The sequence below is a fragment of the Centroberyx gerrardi genome, chromosome 6, assembly GCF_048128805.1.
Source record: "Centroberyx gerrardi isolate f3 chromosome 6, fCenGer3.hap1.cur.20231027, whole genome shotgun sequence".
NCBI lineage: Eukaryota > Metazoa > Chordata > Actinopteri > Beryciformes > Berycidae > Centroberyx > Centroberyx gerrardi.
This window is the reverse complement of record NC_136002.1, coordinates 30,280,839-30,300,997: the sequence shown is the minus strand read 5'-3', so window position 1 is coordinate 30,300,997 and position 20,159 is coordinate 30,280,839. Positions and strand designations below refer to the sequence as shown.

At 42.3% G+C, this 20,159-nt stretch overlaps 1 protein-coding gene across 1 annotated transcript; it reads right to left on the bottom strand.

The window, feature by feature from the left end:
- LOC139909940 (cullin-5) lies at positions 1–18,693 on the bottom strand. Its single transcript, XM_071897119.2, has 19 exons — positions 18,670–18,693; positions 17,322–17,431; positions 13,431–13,530; positions 12,379–12,555; positions 11,301–11,442; positions 9,993–10,138; positions 9,055–9,135; positions 8,223–8,316; positions 6,975–7,105; positions 6,025–6,132; positions 5,033–5,097; positions 4,682–4,814; positions 3,927–4,058; positions 3,498–3,621; positions 2,605–2,780; positions 1,802–1,963; positions 1,042–1,160; positions 725–848; positions 1–262 (listed from the first exon to the last, which is right to left on the bottom strand). The coding sequence occupies exons 1-19, from the start codon at positions 18,691–18,693 to the stop codon at positions 68–70; spliced, it is 2,343 nt and encodes a 780-aa protein (XP_071753220.1). The 3' UTR covers positions 1–67.
- Positions 18,694–20,159: the final 1,466 nt, after the last annotated feature.

Below are 20,159 nucleotides of genomic sequence, written 5' to 3'. Positions count from 1 at the left end.
AAGCGTCGGTCGCGGGCCAGGTGTAAAAAAAACGGAGCTAGAAAGCGCTCCCCTCCGTTCCCCCTCCCTAGGCCATGTAGATGAAGGTGTTGATGTCCGTCTCGTCCCGCTTGATGTATTTGTGCTCGATGAGCCACTCGATCTGCTCCTTGATCATCTTCTTCTGAGGCAGGAACATGTTCTTCAGGATCTCCACCAGCTCCGTCTGCAGCTGGGCGTTGCTGATCCTCTTCCTCATCTTCATGATCTGGATGATGGCCTCCTGGAGGGGGGAAACGCAAAAGCAACACTTCTACAGGCTCTATGTATACACAATATACACTGGTCAAATAGAAAGAAAGAATAGAATACATAGAATAGAATTTAACAGATCCAAAACAATCTCTCTGTTTTTCCACATTATTGGCAGAGGACCCCTTTTTTTTTTTATCCAAAGAGCATCCAACTGCACAATCTTTAACATTACAAGCTAAGAAGCCTCCAATCTGTTTACCAATAGTTACAAAGCGCTTTACAAAGGAGAAAATAAACATTAAAAAAGGTAAAAACAGTAAGCAAAAAGAAATGTAGAGAAAAATAAATACTACTCACTTAAAGGTTGTGAATTTAACTCCTGAGAGCTACAGTTCATCCCCTCCTTCGCCAATCTCTTCTGTTTCCCGTGACTGTCTACTATCTGATTCTGTCGGTTGTTAAAAACAATCTTAACGTCGTATTTCCGTACCTGAGTTCTGAGTATTCTGAGTTGAACGATGCCTTCATTCTCCTCTTCTCTCATTCGCTCTGTGGTCAGCTGAAGGCGACCAATCAGGTTGATCTTTCCTCGCTTCTGGACCTTGGAGTTTTTGCTAAAAAAAAAAAACACAGAAAGACACAAAAGATCGTCACAAGAGCATCACAACACAATTTAGCTAAACGAAATTTTTAAAAAAAATGGAGTGATGGGGACTTGAACAGCTCCACATTCTTCAACGTCATAACTTTTGAGAGACGAAGAGAGACATTTTTTATTTTTTTTTAATAAACAAGGCCGTGGCGTACATGAGCGAGAACTCCTGGTTGACGTAGAAGAGTGTGCTGTCAGTGAAGTCTTTGGGCGAGCTGACTGGAGGGTCGTAGGACAGCACCTGTCTCTTCAGCTTAGGGAAGGCCACCAGGGACTGAAGACAGAGAGAGAGGAGAGGAGAGAGAGAGAGAGAGAGAGAGGGAGGAGAAGGTTAACTGACCGCTGACGGTGTGTGTGGGCTTGTTGATGCAAGTGTTTTCCTTTGCTCATTTACGGTTGTCATCATAACCAAGATTTTGATGCTACTATGATACCGTTGTGAAAGATTGAAATCAATATTGAATTTCAGAAAAGTTCAATACTTTCACCAGGTAGGTTAGGTGGGTCTGTTATGTGTTTCCAACATGCTATTTTGTGACTTGCACTTTGTTTTGTTTCCTTGAGTTTTGTTGCGTACTGCATTACATTATTTTGTTTTGTGACTGAATGTTGATGAGTTAGATCTAGGTAGGGTCGTTCTCTGTAAAGTCCTCTGACACATGCTTTGTGATGAAGGGCTATAGAAATAAACTTGACATAATGGAACTATTTCACTTACAGAGCTGACAAAGACAGACACCCAACCAAAATATGAAAACCGCTGTGTAAAAGGTGCTACAAAGCTGTCCAAGTGTGGTTTGCTTGATGGCATTTTTGTTAGACGTGGCAAACGTAGTAGTAGTACCAAATTTTGAAACAATAATCTGTGTGTGTGTGTGTGTGTGTGTGTGTGTGTGTGTGTGCCCATGGTCTGACCCAGAGTGTGCGGCGCAGCTCTGCATCAGGCAGCTCTGTGGCCAGTTTGAGGTTCTCAAAGCTGATTCTCTCCCTCGGTCTCTGGTTCCAGGCAAACAACACAGCCAGCTGGAAGGTCGTCACCTCCAGGTCGTACTGACCCACCTCGTTCTTAAAGGTGATCTGAGAAGAGAGGAGGGGAAGAAGAGGAGAGGAGGAGGAGAAACAAAGGAGGAGGAAGAGGAGAAGGTGAGAAGAACAGGAGGAATAGAAAGGGACGAGACAAGAAGAGAAGAGACGAAGAGAGGAGATGAGAAGAAGAGATGAGAGGAGAAAAGAGACAAGTCGAGACGAGAAGAGACGAGAAGCGAAGAGAAGAAACGAGAAAAAGGACGAGAAGAGAAGAGATGAGTCAAGAGAAGAGAAGAGATGAAAAGAGAAGAGCAGAGAAGAGCAGAGAAGACAGGAGACGAACAAAGACAAGAAGAAGAGACCAAAAGAGATTAAAAGAGATGAGAGGAAAAGTGGTTTGAGAGGGAGGAAAAGTAGGTGAGGAAGAACACGAGGAAGATGAGGTTGGGGGAGAATAGGAGGAGGAGAGGTTTTGGGAGGAAGAAGGAAGGTAAAATGGGTAAACTGTAACTTAATGAGAAAAATAACAGAGAGAAATAAAGTCCAATAACAAAAATTCAGAGCAAGTATCAGTTTCTGTATCCATTCCAAGCCTGAAAAACAATTTTTAACTCCATGAAGCTCCATATCTGTAGGCTCTCCACAGCTGCATGAGCCCCGGCTTCTCTATTTCCCCCCCCCAATTCACTCACAATGCCGTTGGACATGAGGTGATGCCAGTGGAGTTTGCGACCGCTGTGGTTCCTCTTGTAGAAGTCCTCCACCTCGGGGATCAGGTCCTCCAGCTCCGTAGGCAGCGAGACAAAAACCTTCTCGCTGCTCCGCGACCACGCGCCGGCGTTCAGGATCTTAATGTTCACACTGTCCGCTGCAGGAAGGGAGGGAGAGAGGAACGCCGCTGAATTACAGCTTCGAAATATATTCTTTTACCTGAGGAGATATTGGTGTTTGGGTGGCAAGATGGCCTGGTGGTTAGAGAAGTTAGAAAGAAGCACATAAACCAATGAAGCGTCCTTGAGCAAGACACAAAACCTTCTTCACTCAAACTCACTATGTACACTCACTGGCCAAAATAATTGGAACACCAGTTTTCCATTATTATTGGCAAAATATCAGCATTTGATTAATAAATTATTATTATTTGAGATTACCAGTCAATTAATTGTCATGCTCATCAAAGAAACGAACCATAATCTAAAAGTTGAGGATGAATTGAAGGTCACAAAACAGCATAGATAATCAGATTAAGAACAGGCTGCAGGTTTTGCTTAACAAACATGTGACAGCTCTTTCATGTTTTATGGAAAACTGGTGCTCCAATTATTTTGGCCGGTGAGTGTCGCCTAAAATGCAAATGTCAAACACTGATTTAACAGTATCACTGCCCTGATACCACTGTGTTCAGAAGGGAGGGAAGGAAAGGTAGGAAAATACTTGAAAGGGAAATTATTGTTTATTATTAGTTGTGTTGTTTTCCGTTTAGTGATTCTGTTGCTAAAAGTGAATCAGTGGTACCAGCTTGTTCTATGTGTGTGTGTGTGTGTGTGTGTGTGTGTGTGTGTGTGTGTGTCTGTGTGTGTCCTACCTGGCAGCGCCAGCTTGTTGTGTTTGTGCATCTCCTTGAAGACCTGGTTGAGATCTTCTGAGACCTTGATGTCCTGAAACATCCTGGCCAGCTTGTTCACGTAGTCAGCCGGCATTCCTACTTCCTACAGACGGACGAAAACAACACAGGAAACCAGGGAGAAACACGAAGGAGGGAGGAAAGAGGAACAGAAAGAGAAAGAGAGATGAATTCATTCATTAATACATATTTCTCATTAAACTTGTGTTTTGTTGCAAAATACTCCAACTTCACTGTGTGTGATTGCGTGTGTGTGTGTCTGACAAAGAACAAAAGGAGTTGGAAATGGCGAGTGTGTGAGCATGCATTAATGAGTGTACCTGTGTGTATGACATGTCGCTGTGGATGTGTGTGTGTGTGTGTGTGTGTGTGTGTGTGTGTGTGACTCACCCTCAGCCACTCCACCATGTTCTCCTCGATCTCGCTGTCCGCTGAAATGTCCAGAATCAGACGCCTGGTCAGGTGAGCTTTGTGGTAACGCATGAACACATCCTTGTTCTGGACATACTTCAACACCAAGAGCTGGGAGGAGAGAAGAGGAGAGGAGAGGCAAGTATGAGAACAGAGGAGGGAGGGAAGGAGAGAGAGACAGAAGTGCCATGACAAAGCTTTGGGACCATAAAGTTTAAACTAAGTGGTGGAAAATGGAAAAGAGACACAGAAAGGCAAAAATACCAAACAAACCCAATAAAATAGCCTTGTATATATAGCACTGTGGCCTTGTATATTACGATTTGCATCCTGGATCCGATGTTTAGTGGACATTGACAGGGAGTTTTCCTTTTCCAAAGTGGATTTTAACAACAAAATCAAGCTTTTTCACATCTATCTCTTTTGTATATACTCCCAAAGAAAGCCATTGCATCAGAATCCGTCTTTGACCAGATGCTTCTTATAAACTTGACTCATTTAAAGGGATATTTTATTACATTTTGACTAGTTATTTGAATATGCAGCAGTCATTACATTATCACAACTTGAAATGTTCATAACATGAGATCAAAACCACATTTCAACTCTGAAACACCTTCTTTCAATCAACAAGAAAAAAAACTGCGTGACTAAAGTGAACAGTGAGTAAGCCCTGGCTAAGCCCCGTTTGGCCCGGTTTAGTGAAAGCCAGGCTAACCAGGCCCATGACTCACCACTTCTTTGAGTTTGAGCTCTATTTCCTCTGAGGTGAGTTTCTTGCTGAGAGGAGTTTTCCTCAGCAGCATGTCACAGTAATTAGCCAGCAGCTCAGGACACTTGGACTCCGGCTGAGTCTTCAGACCCACACTGGATGGATGGAAACACACACACACACACACACACACACACACACACACACACACACGATTAAATACACACTACACAATTAAATACACACTACAAGACTAGATTTTATCAAAATAGGAAGAAAGACAACCCAGCATCTTAGCTTTTCCCATATACTTTCTGATGGTAACTTTGGGTTGGTCCCATTCACCAAGTAGAAAACAAAGCGCTCCACTCACCCTTTCTGTTTCATAGGCAGCTCCAGTTTGAATATTGTGGCGTCGTTGACAACGGCCTTGTAAGCCTGGGAGGAACAGGAATAGAAAAGATGATCACCTTCATTGGCATAATAGATACCAGGAGACCAAATGGGACACTGCAGATCAGGGGCTCTTAAAAGTTTCTCAGCTCATGGGCCCAAATGATTAAATCAGTCTGTGGGTGACCAGGGAAGGATCAATAGTTCAGTATGTGCAGTGGATTAAATTTTCAAAATGGTTCGCTCCTTGGTCGACTCTAGGATCAAATCCAGAAGGCGATGCTGTTGAAGAATGGCTCTTAGTTGGATATTCATATCATGACATATGGACGACTGTACTGTAATTTTGGCATTTTTTGGTCTGGCTGAGCAATAAAGCCAGATGATGAATTTTTCTAGCTGTGGGGTCAATGTTCCAGCTGTGGGCGCCACCGTAACTAAATAAAACTAAAGAAAACAATGATTGCTAGTTGACTGTTCATGACCTTAAATAGGAGTGTGATGAGTACGATGAGTGATGAGTGATGAGTGATTCTGCTGCTGAAAATCTGTTGGAGCTGCTAGAAGCTTGTTCTCTGCAAGGACCTGTAGTCCAGTACAACAGCAACCAGCAGAGGAACATGTTTATCTGGACTTAACTAGGTTTTTCCCTCTCTCTCTGTGTGGCTTTTAGAGAGGCTTAGGTACTAATGCCACCAGTAGAGTGGGTTTTACACCAAAACAGAGAGTTAGCAACTCTAAGAATACACAACAAACTTTAGGAACAAATATAAGACAAGTGGAAGCCACTCAGAAGCTCTAAGCAAGGAGAGTGCACTACTGGAACTGGAACTCAAATGCATTTTGCAAAAAGGTGGTATTAAATATTTAAGTATGCTTCACATTTTCCTTTAACTGGTTATCAAATCCATTCAGGTGTGATTCTTAACAGTTTAATCGTCCTGTTGAGCCTCGGATGTGAGGAACACAGACCTTGTCCCTGGCGGTGAGGAAGCGAGGGTCGTCCTGGAAGGCTTCCTTCACCAGCTTACTGAAGCGGTTAAACAAAGTCAACAACTGCTCCACGTACTTCTCAGAGTCCTGGACACACACACACACACACACACACACACAAAATTACTAACAAAAGCTGTAAAAAGCTAGCTTGGTCTACCAGTCAACCTGCACCGATAATCAATACTGATGTCAATCATTAACTTGTTTTCCCTCTCGGAGTCTGAAATTCATCGAACACATGTACTGACTGAGTTCTGGGATCACTTTTTCAAGAAGCAATTTTGCTTATTTATAAAAGGCCTGCACAATTATGGCTACAATGATAATCTGATCATTATGCAAGCTACTGCGATCAAGATTATTAATCACAATTATTAGTGATGCTGATTGATGATTTGAGGAACAAAATTATTGTGCTCTACTTCTGGCATCTTGACTATTTTCAAATGCAACAGGGATTCTAAATGAAATGAAAAGTTTTAGTTTTGCTGATATGCCAACATACTATCATTATTTGTGAAAACATTGTGCAGCCGGAATTAATAATGACTGATAAAAGTAATTCAGGAAAAAGCCTGAGTGCTGCTGGTGAAAACAAAGTCCAGGAGGCAGGTAATATCCAAGAATCACAGCCAATGCATGCACACTAAGCCTATGGAAAATATTATTCCAAACCGAAACACCCCTTTAAATTTACAAAAACATCTCTGTAACACCATGGATGGTGCCTTGTACATCTAGGCTTGCAGGGTGAATTCATGAAAAGTTGTGGGTTTGAGTCCCACTACAGTTGTAAATTGTACGCATTTGAGATTGAAGAAAATGCTGACTGAGATTTTGAGAGTGAAAGTGCTGACTGATTGTGTGTGTGTGTGTGTGTGTGTGTGTGTGTGTGTGTGTGTGTGTGTGTGTGTGTGTACACGTACAGTAGTGATAGTCTCGGCGGCAGCCACCATGTCTGCCAGTCCAGCGTTGATGATGTGGTCTTCCAGGTCTTTCAGCATGGGCTCGATCCCACTGGGAACCTTGTCCATCAGAGAAAACATCAGGTGCAGCTCTGCACCGGGGGGGAAAGAAATCAGCGTTACACACAGGACAAGAACGGTGCACAGAGGAAGTGAAGTGCTTTGAGCTGCACTTCAACAAAGAACTTCAAACAACTGTACGCTATTAACATGCGAGGGCTGCTGCAGTGAGAAGAGCTTGTGACCAGAAGGCTGTCGGTTTGGATCCACAGAGACGGATTTGAAAAACCTTTCGGAGGGAAAGTAAACCGGTAACGCTCTCACCTCCCTCAGAAACTACTGTTAAGATGCCCTTGAGCAAGGCACTTAACTCCCAACTGCTCCACTAAAACTGTCTAGTGGCCAACAGTAGAAGACTGTGGGTGTGCTGCAGCTCCCAGGTGTGAAAGATGGTGTGTGGAGAGATGAGAGTGTGAAGCAGGGCAGCGGCCAACAGTAAATAACTGTCAAAAAACTGAACAGCATCAACTCTATTACAATCTTAATGCCAGTCTTAGGTTCATAAACATGAGGTTCTACTGTGTCAAGCTATGTCCAGGTGGGTATATAGCTACACTTTATTTGCTTTGCATCACAGAAACAGAAGCAGCAAACCGGTGACCAGGGAGGCACTGGTTTGAATTTCCGGATCGGCTGGGAAAATATGAATGGAGAAAGTGAATGAGAAATGCTCTTCCCTCCCTTGACAACTGCTGCTGAGGTGCATTTGAGCAGGAAACGCTCCGGCTGCTCCAGTAGAGCTGCTCAGTAGCAAACAGTAGAAGCGGTATCAATATTCTGAACTGTGTGAATGTGAAGCAGGGCTGTGTGCTCAGTCAACATTTCCTGGATAAATAAAAGATTACAAAACACACTATAAGCTCATGGCCCAATATCCAACTTGGCTAAGGTCAGGTGGCATGGGAAAAGTACCACCAGCCACCAGACAAATGCTGGTCAACTATGACTGTGGTTGGTAAGTTAGTCGACTCTATTGGCTTGCTGGCAGTAACACAACCATCACTAGGAGGTCGTATTCTATTCTTAAAGTCTAGCCGGCTGATGAAACGGTGAGTGTGGACGGTGGATTCTGAGATGCAGACATAAAAGCTTACTTGATAATAAGCTTCAAATAGAATAGGACAATAATATGCAGAAGTGGGCACTCACTGTCTGTCTCGTTGCGTTTGATCATCCCTGGACATTCGGCTAGGATGGTTTCTTTGAACGAGGTCACCAGAGCATTCACACAACATTCCATAAGCTGGAAAGACACACACACACAGAAATTAGTTATTTTGAGGGTGTATTCACATCAAGCGTCTGCGGAGCGGTATATTTTGAACTCCTTTATTATGGTTCGTTTGTCCAGGTGAAAACAATTCCATTTGAATTCTGGTGGCATCAAATAAAGGCACTCAAGATGCCTGACAATGTGATTCTCAGTGCGGTTCATTAGGAGTGAGAATATAATTCAACCAACTACAGGAAACGACCCCAAAACACAAGGGATTATGGATATAGGGAGACTGATGTTGACATGTGATAGCCAGTAGGTACTCAGTAGGACTTGTGAGTCCATGTGACTTTTGCTTACAAGTCCTGGTTCACTTGTGTCAGTGTGAACCTAAATGAACCAAATACAAAAATGCAACAAAGTCAACTTTTCTACTCTGGTTCAGACCAAAGGAAACAAACTGTAGGTGTGATCACACCCTCACTCGATTATATTCTGTTCTTTGTTCGTCTTCTAGGTGTGAATTACAAGAAGTGACTGAAAAAACACAACATCTTATCAGGAAATTCAACGATATTTAGGTAATGTGATGAGGCCGACACCACAAGACCAGAAAAGTCAGAGGATTTATGCTGGAAAACTGAAAAGAAAATCAATCCCTAGAGGGGTATGAGGAGAATTTTTAGCTAAAGAAACAGAAATGTTATGTAAATATGGAAAAAAAAAAACCATCCACAGTATTTGAGATCCTGTCAAGACACTTACTGCTTGAACAGAGTTACATTCACGACGTGTCTCTAGATATCTAAGTGCTCTCTTCTCCTCTTCTCTCAGCTTGGCATCTGCCTGCAGGGGAAACAGGGTACAGTTACTAAACCACACAACACAGAGGGACACAAACACACACATGCATGCACACATGTACACACGTGTGTAGTGTGTATCTATGTATGCACACAAACATGCACAGACAGTCAACAATGAAAGATAGGGATATTATTTTCTTGTTTTCCCCATGCAGAATTTAGATAAGAGAGACATTTCCAATATTTTCAGATACCAACGTCAAAATTTGACAACTATCACCTCTGATTATCTCTGCAATCCGGTGGCTGGCTGTCATACTGAGGCATTTAGCGTCAGTCAACACACACTGGCAGCTAGTTACAAGTTAGCTACTATGACAGACAGGTGTTGGTCTGCATTTACGACGACTACAAAGACACTTGTAGTTGTTCACTTAGCAGTATTTTGAATTTAGCAGCTCTATCTGAAACGCAAGACACTACCACATGCATAAGCGTTGCATTACAAAATTTGAATGACACATTTTGCTATGCAAGAACCGCAGCAATGCCCCTTGCACTGCTGCATATGTAGCTTGCATAAACTATCTAACAGGCCATAATCGCATGTCTTTAATGTGCGATCAAGTTGCACGTGTGAAGTTCACAACGTAGCTTGTTTGATCTGTCAGGGGCGCCTGGCTCGAAAAAACAATGCTTGTATTAAACACAAATCACATATATTGTAAATTGGATTATTAGGGAAGGTGTCACTTTATAGACTCATGTAAATGACTTAATGGCAGTATTGTTTTAAAAGACTACTGGCAATAGTCACATTATTGTGTGCATGTAAACATATAGGTATAATTGTTCTTTATTATTTATATTTGTTGTAGTAATTTTATTTTTGCGTACATATTTCATGTAGTTCTGGACGCCGTTCTGTTGCAGGTAGGACGGTGCCTGGGTTCGGTAAAACCTCTCTGTGGAGTCCAGGTAGGCCTTCTCAAAGTTATCCCTGTAGATCTGCAGCTTGTCCTCTGGGTTAGAACAGAGGTTGACTACAGAGAGAGAGTTGAGAGAGAGAGAGAGAGAGAGAGAGAGAGAGAGAGAGAGAGAGAGAGAGAGAGAGAGAGAGAGAGAGAGAGAGAGAGTGAGAGAAAGAGGGAGCAAAAGAGGAAAGAGAATGAGAGGAGAGGGAAGAGCAAAAGGGAAGGAGGCAAGAGAGAATGGGGAGGGGACAGAGAGAAAAAGGGAAATAGTGATAGGGAGAGGAAAAGAGAGGGAGGGAGGAAGGGACGGATGGAGAGATGTTTACTACCATGTTGACAAAATTAACTCTCATTCATCTATAGATTTGACTATAGAAGGCTACAAGTGTGTGTGAAAGTGTGTGTATATGTGTGCATGTTTTTTGTGTGTCTATGGTTGCCACTGTGTTTCAGTCTTTCTGCTTTTTTGTTACGTCCTTACAGCAAATGTAAAAGCTTTCATTAACTTGCTATAAGTTGAATCACTATTGTGTAATATCAATCAGTGACAGAGAATAGCAACACAGACATTTATTAGTATGAAAATGAAGCTGATTATTACTTTAACTGTATTCAAGACCTTTAAAAGTGATGTTGAACTTTGGTAGTACCTTGCTTCCTGGTCATGTATAAAAAAAACGAGTGAATTACTTTCATTATGTTATTAAACTAAATCCAGTCATAAGAATTTCAGTGTTACACTTGTGAAACTGAAAGGTTTAATAACATAAAGAAAGTGATTCACTTAAAAAAAAATTCAGCAAAATGACTAGTTTTTTTTATATATTACCAGAATCTGCTTTGCTCGCATTAGTTTATGTGCTAGAAGTGTGATTTTCAGATCTGTTTCGCCATATAATGGCAGTGAATGGAGAGAGAAAAAAAACGCAATTCTCCAATCTACCAGAGCAACAGATAACAGATTCACAGATTTTGGGGTTATATCACGGCCAGGAAGCTACACAACAAGGTACTACCAAAGTTCAACATCACTTTAAGGACTTGATTTAGATTATATGACTTTTAAGACTTTTTCAGCACCTGCAGAAACCCTGATATATGTTTGTGTGTATCTAGGGTTGATGTTCTTGTGTATGTTTACTTTCCCTGTGTGTTTGCGTGTTTCTCTGTGTGCTTTTCTGTGTTTACTTCAGTCTCTCTGTGTGTGTGTGTGTGTGTCTGTCTCTCTTACCGTAGGACTCTCGTACTCCTATGACCAGCTGGGAGTCGAAGGCCTCTCCCAGCCTCTCAGCGTGGACCAGCTTCATGGCGCTGTCCTGCAGACGGCTCTTTATGTTGGAGAAGATCGACTCGTTCCACGTGTCCAACATCAGCTGGAGAAAGGGAGGGAGAGGAGGGGAGGGGAGGGAGGAGCGTCAAGTGTGTGACACCGCACTCTTAAGTCTTCATAAAATATCTTAAATAATAAAAGTTACCTTCCATTTCCTTCCATCCCCAGGAATAGTCTTGTCAAGTCCAATTTATTCATGAAGTGCTTTTAATAAAACCTCTTCCCTCTCCCTACTAAATCATCTCCCCTCTCCTCGCTCTAATTTGCTCTCATCTCAAACAAAAATATCTAATACAATCAAAAAAATCAAAAATAGCTCTTATATTTTAAAGATATTTTTCCTACAAGAATCACTAAAGTATCACATAAATGACTTTTTCGAGCACTTCTCTCACTGGTGGGTTTTTAGGCCACGATGGCTCTGACCCATGCATTCTTGACTATTAGTTGCCTGTAATTTTCAAGATCTTGGAATTGAAGCTTATTCTACTGTTGCACTAAGAATAAGTCTATCAATAAGAGCGTTATCTATATGCTTAAAATGTAAAGTAGGTTCGTTATTAAGTGTTTTACAGAACAACAAATACAGATAAACTCCTCACATCTCACCTCCTCTCTCCTCCACCTCACCCATTTCCATTTCTTTGTCTGTTTCTTTCTCTTACGTTGCGCACAATGCTGTTCTCCATCTTGGTCTTTTTGTTGTTACCCTCCTTTCTCCTCACACTTCAGACCTCCCTTATCTCTTTCAATCTCTCCTCCTTTTCTCCTCATCTTCTATCATGCCTCCTCTCAAGTCTTAAGTCTCTTCACCTCTCCTCATTCCTCCTCTCTCTCTTCTTCCACTTTGGTTTTGTTACCCTGCTTTCTCCTCACATCTTGACCTCCTCTCTTTTTCAGCTTCCTCTGTCCTTGTCCTGGCCCCTTTGGTTTAACTCGTTTTTTTCCCTCTGTTCTCCTGTTCCTCCTCTTCTCTCACCTTGCGTACGATGCTGTCCTCCACGTTGGTCTTCTTGTTGCTGCCTTGTTTGCCCATCAGTGTGATTTCCAGCTGGCAGAAGGGCTTGGGCAGGATGTCGCACTGGGTGAAGAACTTCCTCCACTCGACGATGTAGGCCTTCAGCAGCGCCGTGTCGTCCTGGTGGCTCAGCACCCGCTGCCGTGGCAACAGACGCACGGGTCAGAGGTCACATGCGTCAACGGAGTAAATCCTGTCATACACCCTGATGCTTGGTTCCTTGCAACATTTGCCTCATTTTTAAGCTTGCAGTGCTAAACAGATATAGTGGTAACCATCAAGAAAGTTCCCCAACCTGCATCTATCCTCCACTGGTACTTCAGCTACTGCCACCTGCTCTTTCTCAAAGGTTGTAGATACAATAAAACCGGCTTATTGTAACATAAAAGTCGAATCTTTCAGGCTATTTGTCAGACCATTTTTTGCACTTTCTGGTATATGAAAAGTGAACAGAATTTGAATTTTCCAAACAATTCCCCTCAGAGGTGCAGCAACATGCACTAAAATGTGGGGCTTCTATAACTACATCTGAACCTGTAGGAAGCGCTGTTCATGGCTTTCTGCCATTTGAAGCCTAGCACCCTTTAGCAAAAAAGCTTAAATGTTTTGAACTTCTAGCGCTTGGCCCTGTGAACTTTAAAAACATGCTAAGCGCTCAGTGCTACTGGAAAAGCCAACAGCGTAACCTTTCCACTGAAAATACCAAGAAAAAGAAGCCAGTGTTGTAAAGAAAGGCTCCCGGTGGACATGCAGCCTGAGGTTGTTGAAAATATTAGATCCAGTAATACTGATCCAAGAGCCATCACCCACGAGAATTCATCCAATGTGATAGGTTATTATTGATCTGTTTTGGTTTCATCGTCTCTGTAACTTAATCATGTTGCAAACACTGTCTGCTCTTGCTCTCTCACACACACAGGCACATAAAGGCAGGGTAAAAAAAAAATGAAACCAACACAAAAGGCGCACACACACACACACACACACACACACACACACACACACACACTTACAGCCTGCGCTTGTTTGATGAAATCTAGGATGTCCTCTTTGAGAGCCTGGTGGATCTTGGCTGGGCCTTTATCGTCCCACAGACACACGGCATGAACATCTCTGGAAGGCAGACAATAAGGAAATGGGACGTTACTATTAAATTTAGAAAAGTACATGTGATGCTATAATTAAATGTGAAAGGGAACATGTGATATTTCCGCTTACATACAGAACAGTATATGTGATGTGACCTTTAAATGGAATACTACGGTAAATGTTGGAGTTTGAGTAAGGCGAGGCTGAAGCCATCTATTCAGAGTTCTGCCATTGAAAACTTCAAGGAGCTTCAGGAGTTCAATTTTCAACAAGCTAATGTTGCCACGCAACAAATATAATTCCAGCCAATATAAAGCTTTTGTGCAATATTTCTTAGCAACAAAATGTAATTATAGGAAGAAAAAGCTGAATCTCTGGATGCTTAAAATAGTTTAAAACATCACAATGTCACAACTTTTACAGAATCAAGGACTGAGGAAGACAGCGTGCCAGTAAAGGCAGGAAGAAATGGAAGATCCAGGTCAGGACGAGGTTTCTACTGCAGCACAGTGTCACGCTCACTCAGATTATGGCACAAACACCGGCAGGTTAAGGTGTTCCCTTTCCTGTGTAGCTCAGTCTGTAGAGCAAGGCACTAACACTGCCATGGTTGGGCAGTGATCACATCGGATGCTCTTTTGAATGTGGCCATACCTTTTATCCCAGTTATTTTCAATGGTTCGGACAGAGCAGGTGATCGCCTCCTCCAAACTACGGGCCTCATGTTTTGGAGCTCCCCTGCATGCTCCAAGTTGAACATGTCTCAGCTTTAGCCATGCCGTGCATTACATCCATTTAAAAATAGCCCTTGAAATGGGTACTATCTAGGCGGAGCTCTTGGACGAGATGATAAAACTCTCCATGCTCCTGTTCTCCTAAATCCTCCATTTCAAAATGGGCTCATCATCCATTTCTTGACCACAAGCAGAGCAATCACTAACTTTCTCTTGACCATTTATATTTTCAACAACGTTATCCCCTTTGTTACTTCAAGTTACCAAGCTAAAACTAATTAGATCGATTGCAAGTTTTTGTAAAACTTTGTGTTGCATAGCAACAAGAATGATGTAATGCTCCTTGCGTCCATTGAACTCAGGAGAAAAGCGGGAGAACAGGAGAAAAAAGCATCCGATGTGATCACAGCTTTAGTGGTTCCATTCCCTGTGTAGCTAAATGGGTGGAGCAAGGCACTAACACTACCAGAGTTAGGGGTTCAATTCCCACTAGGGTCACTAATAATAAAAAGTGTATACTTTGGACAACAGAGTCCACCAAATGGCAGATGTTACGCCTCAACTACAAAATTGGGAGAGACAGCCATCAGAAAGCTCAGGCATCTACATGTTAAAATCAGTTGTGGATACCAGCCTTCTATTATGAGAGGGTCTTGTTATGTTGAGTCAGTTATGCTATGGAAACAAGATAGGCTTCCACCCCACTGTAAGAGCCAGACACACCTCGCAAAAGGCTTACCTACATATTTAATACATTGTGTGGGGGTTATGTAAAGAACAACACATGTTAGTCACATCTAAGCCTATTCCAAGTGTGTGTTTGCAATGCACTGAAATAGCATGCTGTGGTTTGTGAGTGGACTGTTTTCCCATTCTGTGTTCAAAGCAATGCAACTTTTTTTTTTAGAATGACAGCAGGATCTGAAGCAGCTGTAGTAGTAGCTTTGGTAGTAGTAGTCGTATTGATCCTGCAGTGGGAAATTCCTTTTTTCACTGCAACACCAGACTTGATACAATAAACCGTGTGTATAATCATATATCACAGTCACACTGTTCACACAGGCAGAACAGAATGCATCAATAACACATGGAAACACAAAGAGAGTAACAACCAGTGTTGATGCTGCTGGGAAGCCAAACTAAGTGAATGGTTCGCTGTTGTTTTCATTCCAAAGCCTCTCAAACAACTCCTAAAATCTCTCTGTGGATATTCTGAGGAGTATAAAACTGAAACAACTGTTTTTCAGAAATGGATGTCAGAAGACAGACGCCCAAAAGACTCATTCAGAAAAAAAAGGTCTGTTTCTTTTGGGTAATGAGAAGGCCAGGCCATATTTGAGAGTGTGTGACACGGTTGCATAGAGGAGAATTCAGATCAATTTCCTGTAATCTGTCACAGCGGTGGCAGCCTGGAGGTTATGGAGAGAATGGGTTTATGATTGAACCCGTTTTGCCATCTTTATAACACGAGGACCACAATGGAAATAAGTCACTGACTTTACTGTAATATCCTTGAGGATTTCCTTTATACTCATCAAATCAATGTAACCTATTCAAATCCCTGGACTAGTTGGTAAAATCTGGACAGGTGAAGTCAGTGAGAACCGCTCTGCCTAAGCTCAACAGCTACTGTCAGCCAAGGACAGCAGGCCCTGGGAATAAGCCTTTTATAGTTTAGTGGATTAAACACTACTAAAGCATAAGATTTGTCCTGGGCAACCACTAGATGCAAATGCATGTGCAGTATAACCGGTGAATCAGTGTGTTTAAATATCCATACACATTCAAGATATTCAAGTATTCCATTTGCATGTAAACATCATATCAGATCCAGATAAGCTCTTCTTACAATTATGAAATACCTGACTGTGATATCTATCTGGGATCTGCAATGGTTCCTGGGATACTGAGGCATGAATACACCTCAACCCATTTACTGTTGGTTTTCACAGTCTGCATGAGGTCAGTTTATATTCATAAACAGAGATATTCAGGATTGGGAAATAGCGATGAATGTAAATAGCTTATCCTAAATAAAACCTTAACCAAGACATCCAAAACACTTTCTCCTTGTTAAGTCACTCATTGACTTTCACCATCTGGATATGAAGATGCTGATAAACGTCTTATCCCAAATACAATCGCCCTAGCCACCAGCTAAATGCTGGTAAGTCTACTGAGTCTGTCTACACTACCAGCTGGTAACCAGTCATCATTTAAAGTCATTAGAGAGTTTAGAGTTCCTTTTTTTCCCCTTATTCAATTCTAAACTTCTAGTTGGCAGATAAAATAGTAAAAGGCTGGTGAATTTTGGGATGTACCAGCAACTGTGATCGGTGGATAAAAAAGTTCGCTTCCTGCCCTCAAACAGGCCTTAACTGGGGAATGAGGTACTGACTGGCTGTTACTGTTGTAGCCCTACCAAAATTTTGACTTTGATACCAGGTAGATGCCCATGTATCAAGATTTTGATTCAACTAAAGGGCCCAGCAAGCATCCGCCCTGCTGAAGTGTCTTTGAGGAAGACACTAAACCCCTACCAGCTCCAGTAAGAGAAAAAATGAATTTGTCTTAAAGTATCACATTATAACATTATCATTACAGCTGTTTATACTCAACTATACTTAATCATAATTAGATTTCTTTTAGATGTTTTCCCCATCAAATAGCCATTCACAGCTCATCTAAAAAGAGGGAACAGATACTACAAAAACTGGTTACCGTGGGTCATGTTTTGCTGATGCACAACTTCCTCTGCTCTCGCATGCTCGCAGCAAAACAACACGGTCACGTGAAAGGCTGGACGTAATTATCTTAAGTCCTCCTGAGCATGACGTTCTGGTAAAACGTAAGGATAAACGTAACCGGCATGAAGATAATCAAGTCTTTTACAAGCATTGACATCCGCGGGTGTGCGAATTTTATGCACATAACAAGAGTACTAGTTCTGGGAAAACTCTCAAGCTTTCTCAAATCAGGCAGCACAGTACTTTTTAAATACTTGGTGGGTCGCAAAGGCCCTCGGCAAGAAATGAGGTGAGGCAGCAGGAAATAAGGGTTGAAGTGAAGAGCGGCTCTTACGAGAACAAGTCGAACCACTGTTGCTTAGTGACGGCCTCCTGTCTGAGCAGCTTGAGAACGATGGGCCGCATCAGATCCCACTTGTCCTCAAACTGCAGGGACCCCTTGTTCTGCAGAGAGAGAGAGAGAGAGAGAGAGAGAGAGAGAGAGAGAGAGGAGGAGAGAGAGAAAGACGGGGAGAGAAAGAGGAGGAGAGGAGAGGAGAGGGACAGAGAGAAAGAGGAGGAGAGGAGAGGGACAGAGAGAAAGACAGAGCGAAAGAGGAGAGGGACAGAGAGAGAGAAAGACAGAGCGAAAGAGGAGGAGAGGAGAGGGACAGAGAGAGAGAAAGACAGAGCGAAAGAGGAGGAGAGGATAGGAGAGGAGAGAGAGACAGAAATGCAGAGAGACAGAGATAGGGAAGAGAGATGCAAATACCGAGAGATAGGGAGAGAGAAAAAGAGGCAGAGATGGGGAGAGTGAAATGGGTATAGACAGAGACAGTTAGAAAGAAAGGGGGGTGACAGAGATGGAGGGAGAGAGGGATATAGAGACCGAAGGCGGTGAGAGGGGAGAGAGAAGGAAAGTACAGAGAGAGAGAGAGAGAGAGGTGGAAGGCAACAAAGAGATTGGAGGGGTAGAGAGGGATAAACACATTTATCTCATACAGTAAGTTACATAACATAGACTGTGTGTGTGTGTGTGTGTGTGTGTGTGTGTGTGTGTGTGTGTGTAAGAGACCGAGACACACAAAGACAGTGTGACAAAGAGAGATATTGTGTAATTCACCTGAAATCAAATCATATTGTTGCACATTCCTCTCATCTATTTTGGAATAAATCTTATCTGTGCTGGAATGTGAAGCCAGATTTGCCAGAGACAGTCTGAGTTGTTGGAGCTGTCAAAGAGGGGGGCGGGCCGGCTGTCAAAGCTAACTCTACTGCTAGCCTGCAAGCTACCTGGCTAATTATTCTGCTAGCTAATCATTTTAGCACCTGTTTGGAAAAACCTGCATTCTCAACTTCATAGACAGCCGAGTCACAGGCGCTAACGCATACGCCGTTTACAAGGAAGACACACAACAAGGCCTTGCGAACACGGACGATTTATTTAGTGGGTTCATTTTGAAAGAGGGGAGCCGTTTGCCGGCTCTGTTAGCTAGCCAGCATACGACGCTAGCAGGTTAGCTTGCATTAGCAAAGAGAGAGACCTTTGCATTTGTGCTGCAGCTGAACCTCTGCGAACGACAACGGTGACAAGTGTGATTTCAAACGCACCCACTTGCCAGGTTTCATGCAAATACGTGACAATAAAGTGTCTGAATCCGCATACCAATATGGGAAATGCGATACATTTAAGTGCTTCTTACCTTTAACAAATTAGACGTCGCCATGTTTCCTCCAACTTATCACCTCGCAGAATCTCGCGAGATAGGTGCTACAGCTGTCTCATCTCCTGCAGAGAGGATTAGGTAATGCCCAAGTGCCTTCACACCAGAGTTACCTTTCCATGTCAAAACCCAACTAATAAATACTCATCAGACCACGGACTCCATTTGATAAGAGTTTGTCTGACAGAAATCCATCTGAGAACACCTTCTGTTGTCGGATGTGATTTAGTACAGAACTGCACAGCTGTTGATGTAGTGAAGACTACAGTGGGGAGAGTGAATATCAAAATAGACATTCCTATATCATTCTCTCATTTTTCTAAACTTAACCAACAGTGAAATGTAACTATTCCTCACCCCCTGCAACACCATCAGAGACCCTAACTTAATTCTAACTTAATATATACTGCTGTATGTATTACATCCAGCAGTCTTTACTTATTCATACCACTGCGCACTGCTGGAAACTTTCCCATATAGAAGAAAGACTCTTGCGAAACGTAACTATAGTGATCATATAACAAATGTTAGAAGAATACTATACTAATATCACAGCAAAACTATAAACTATATAGGAACACTATAGGAAAATCATAATGATAACATAGGAGAGACACTATAAGTTCCCTTTTTCTTTTCCCCCATTTTCTTACCCTAATATCTCACCCCATATTCCTTACTATTTATTTATTAGGGGAAGAAAATGTAGAAGAAGAAGAAAAGGAAGATGATGATGATGATGATGATGATGATGATGATGATGAGCCTTTCGAGCCTCTGTCTCTTTTGTCAAACAGTGTTAGGAACTGGAAGGTGTGAAACCTGAGGGAAATACTGAAGCCACCAACATCAAAATTAATTTGCAGTTGGTTGCGATATTTTACTGCATCCGGCTGGCTTTACTGTGCAGTCACATTGCTGCCCTCTGCTGGAAGGAAGAAGAAGAAGAAGAAGAAGAAGAAGAAGAAGAACAACAAGAACTAGAACAAGAAGAAGATGATGATGATTTTGCTTTATCACTGTTGAAAAGTGAGAAAATAGATGATCAATCCAATAAGAATCCTTCAGAGACGCCTTCTCTCTCTCTCTCTCTCTCCCTCTTTCTCTCTCTCTCTCTCTCTCTCTCTCTCTCTCTCTCTCTCTCTCTCTCCCTGGTTGACAGGAGGATATTTCCGGTAACAATACTTCATGCTGTGTCTGGTCAGTCTGACCCTGCAGAGCTTTCTGTCCTTGACAAAGAGATTCTCTAAATATAAATGGAGGAGATAAAAACCAACAGTATGCTTATAACTGCTGTAAGTTCTTCAGTGATTTGCATTGAGAACATGGCTGAGAGAATTTGTTCGCCTTCAAAAACACTGGCTGCACTTTGCCACCTCCTCTTTTTCCAAACACATCCATTATCTGATTTCTGTGTTTTTTCAAGGATAACTACGAGCATAATAATAACTTAATAATAATAACTTTAT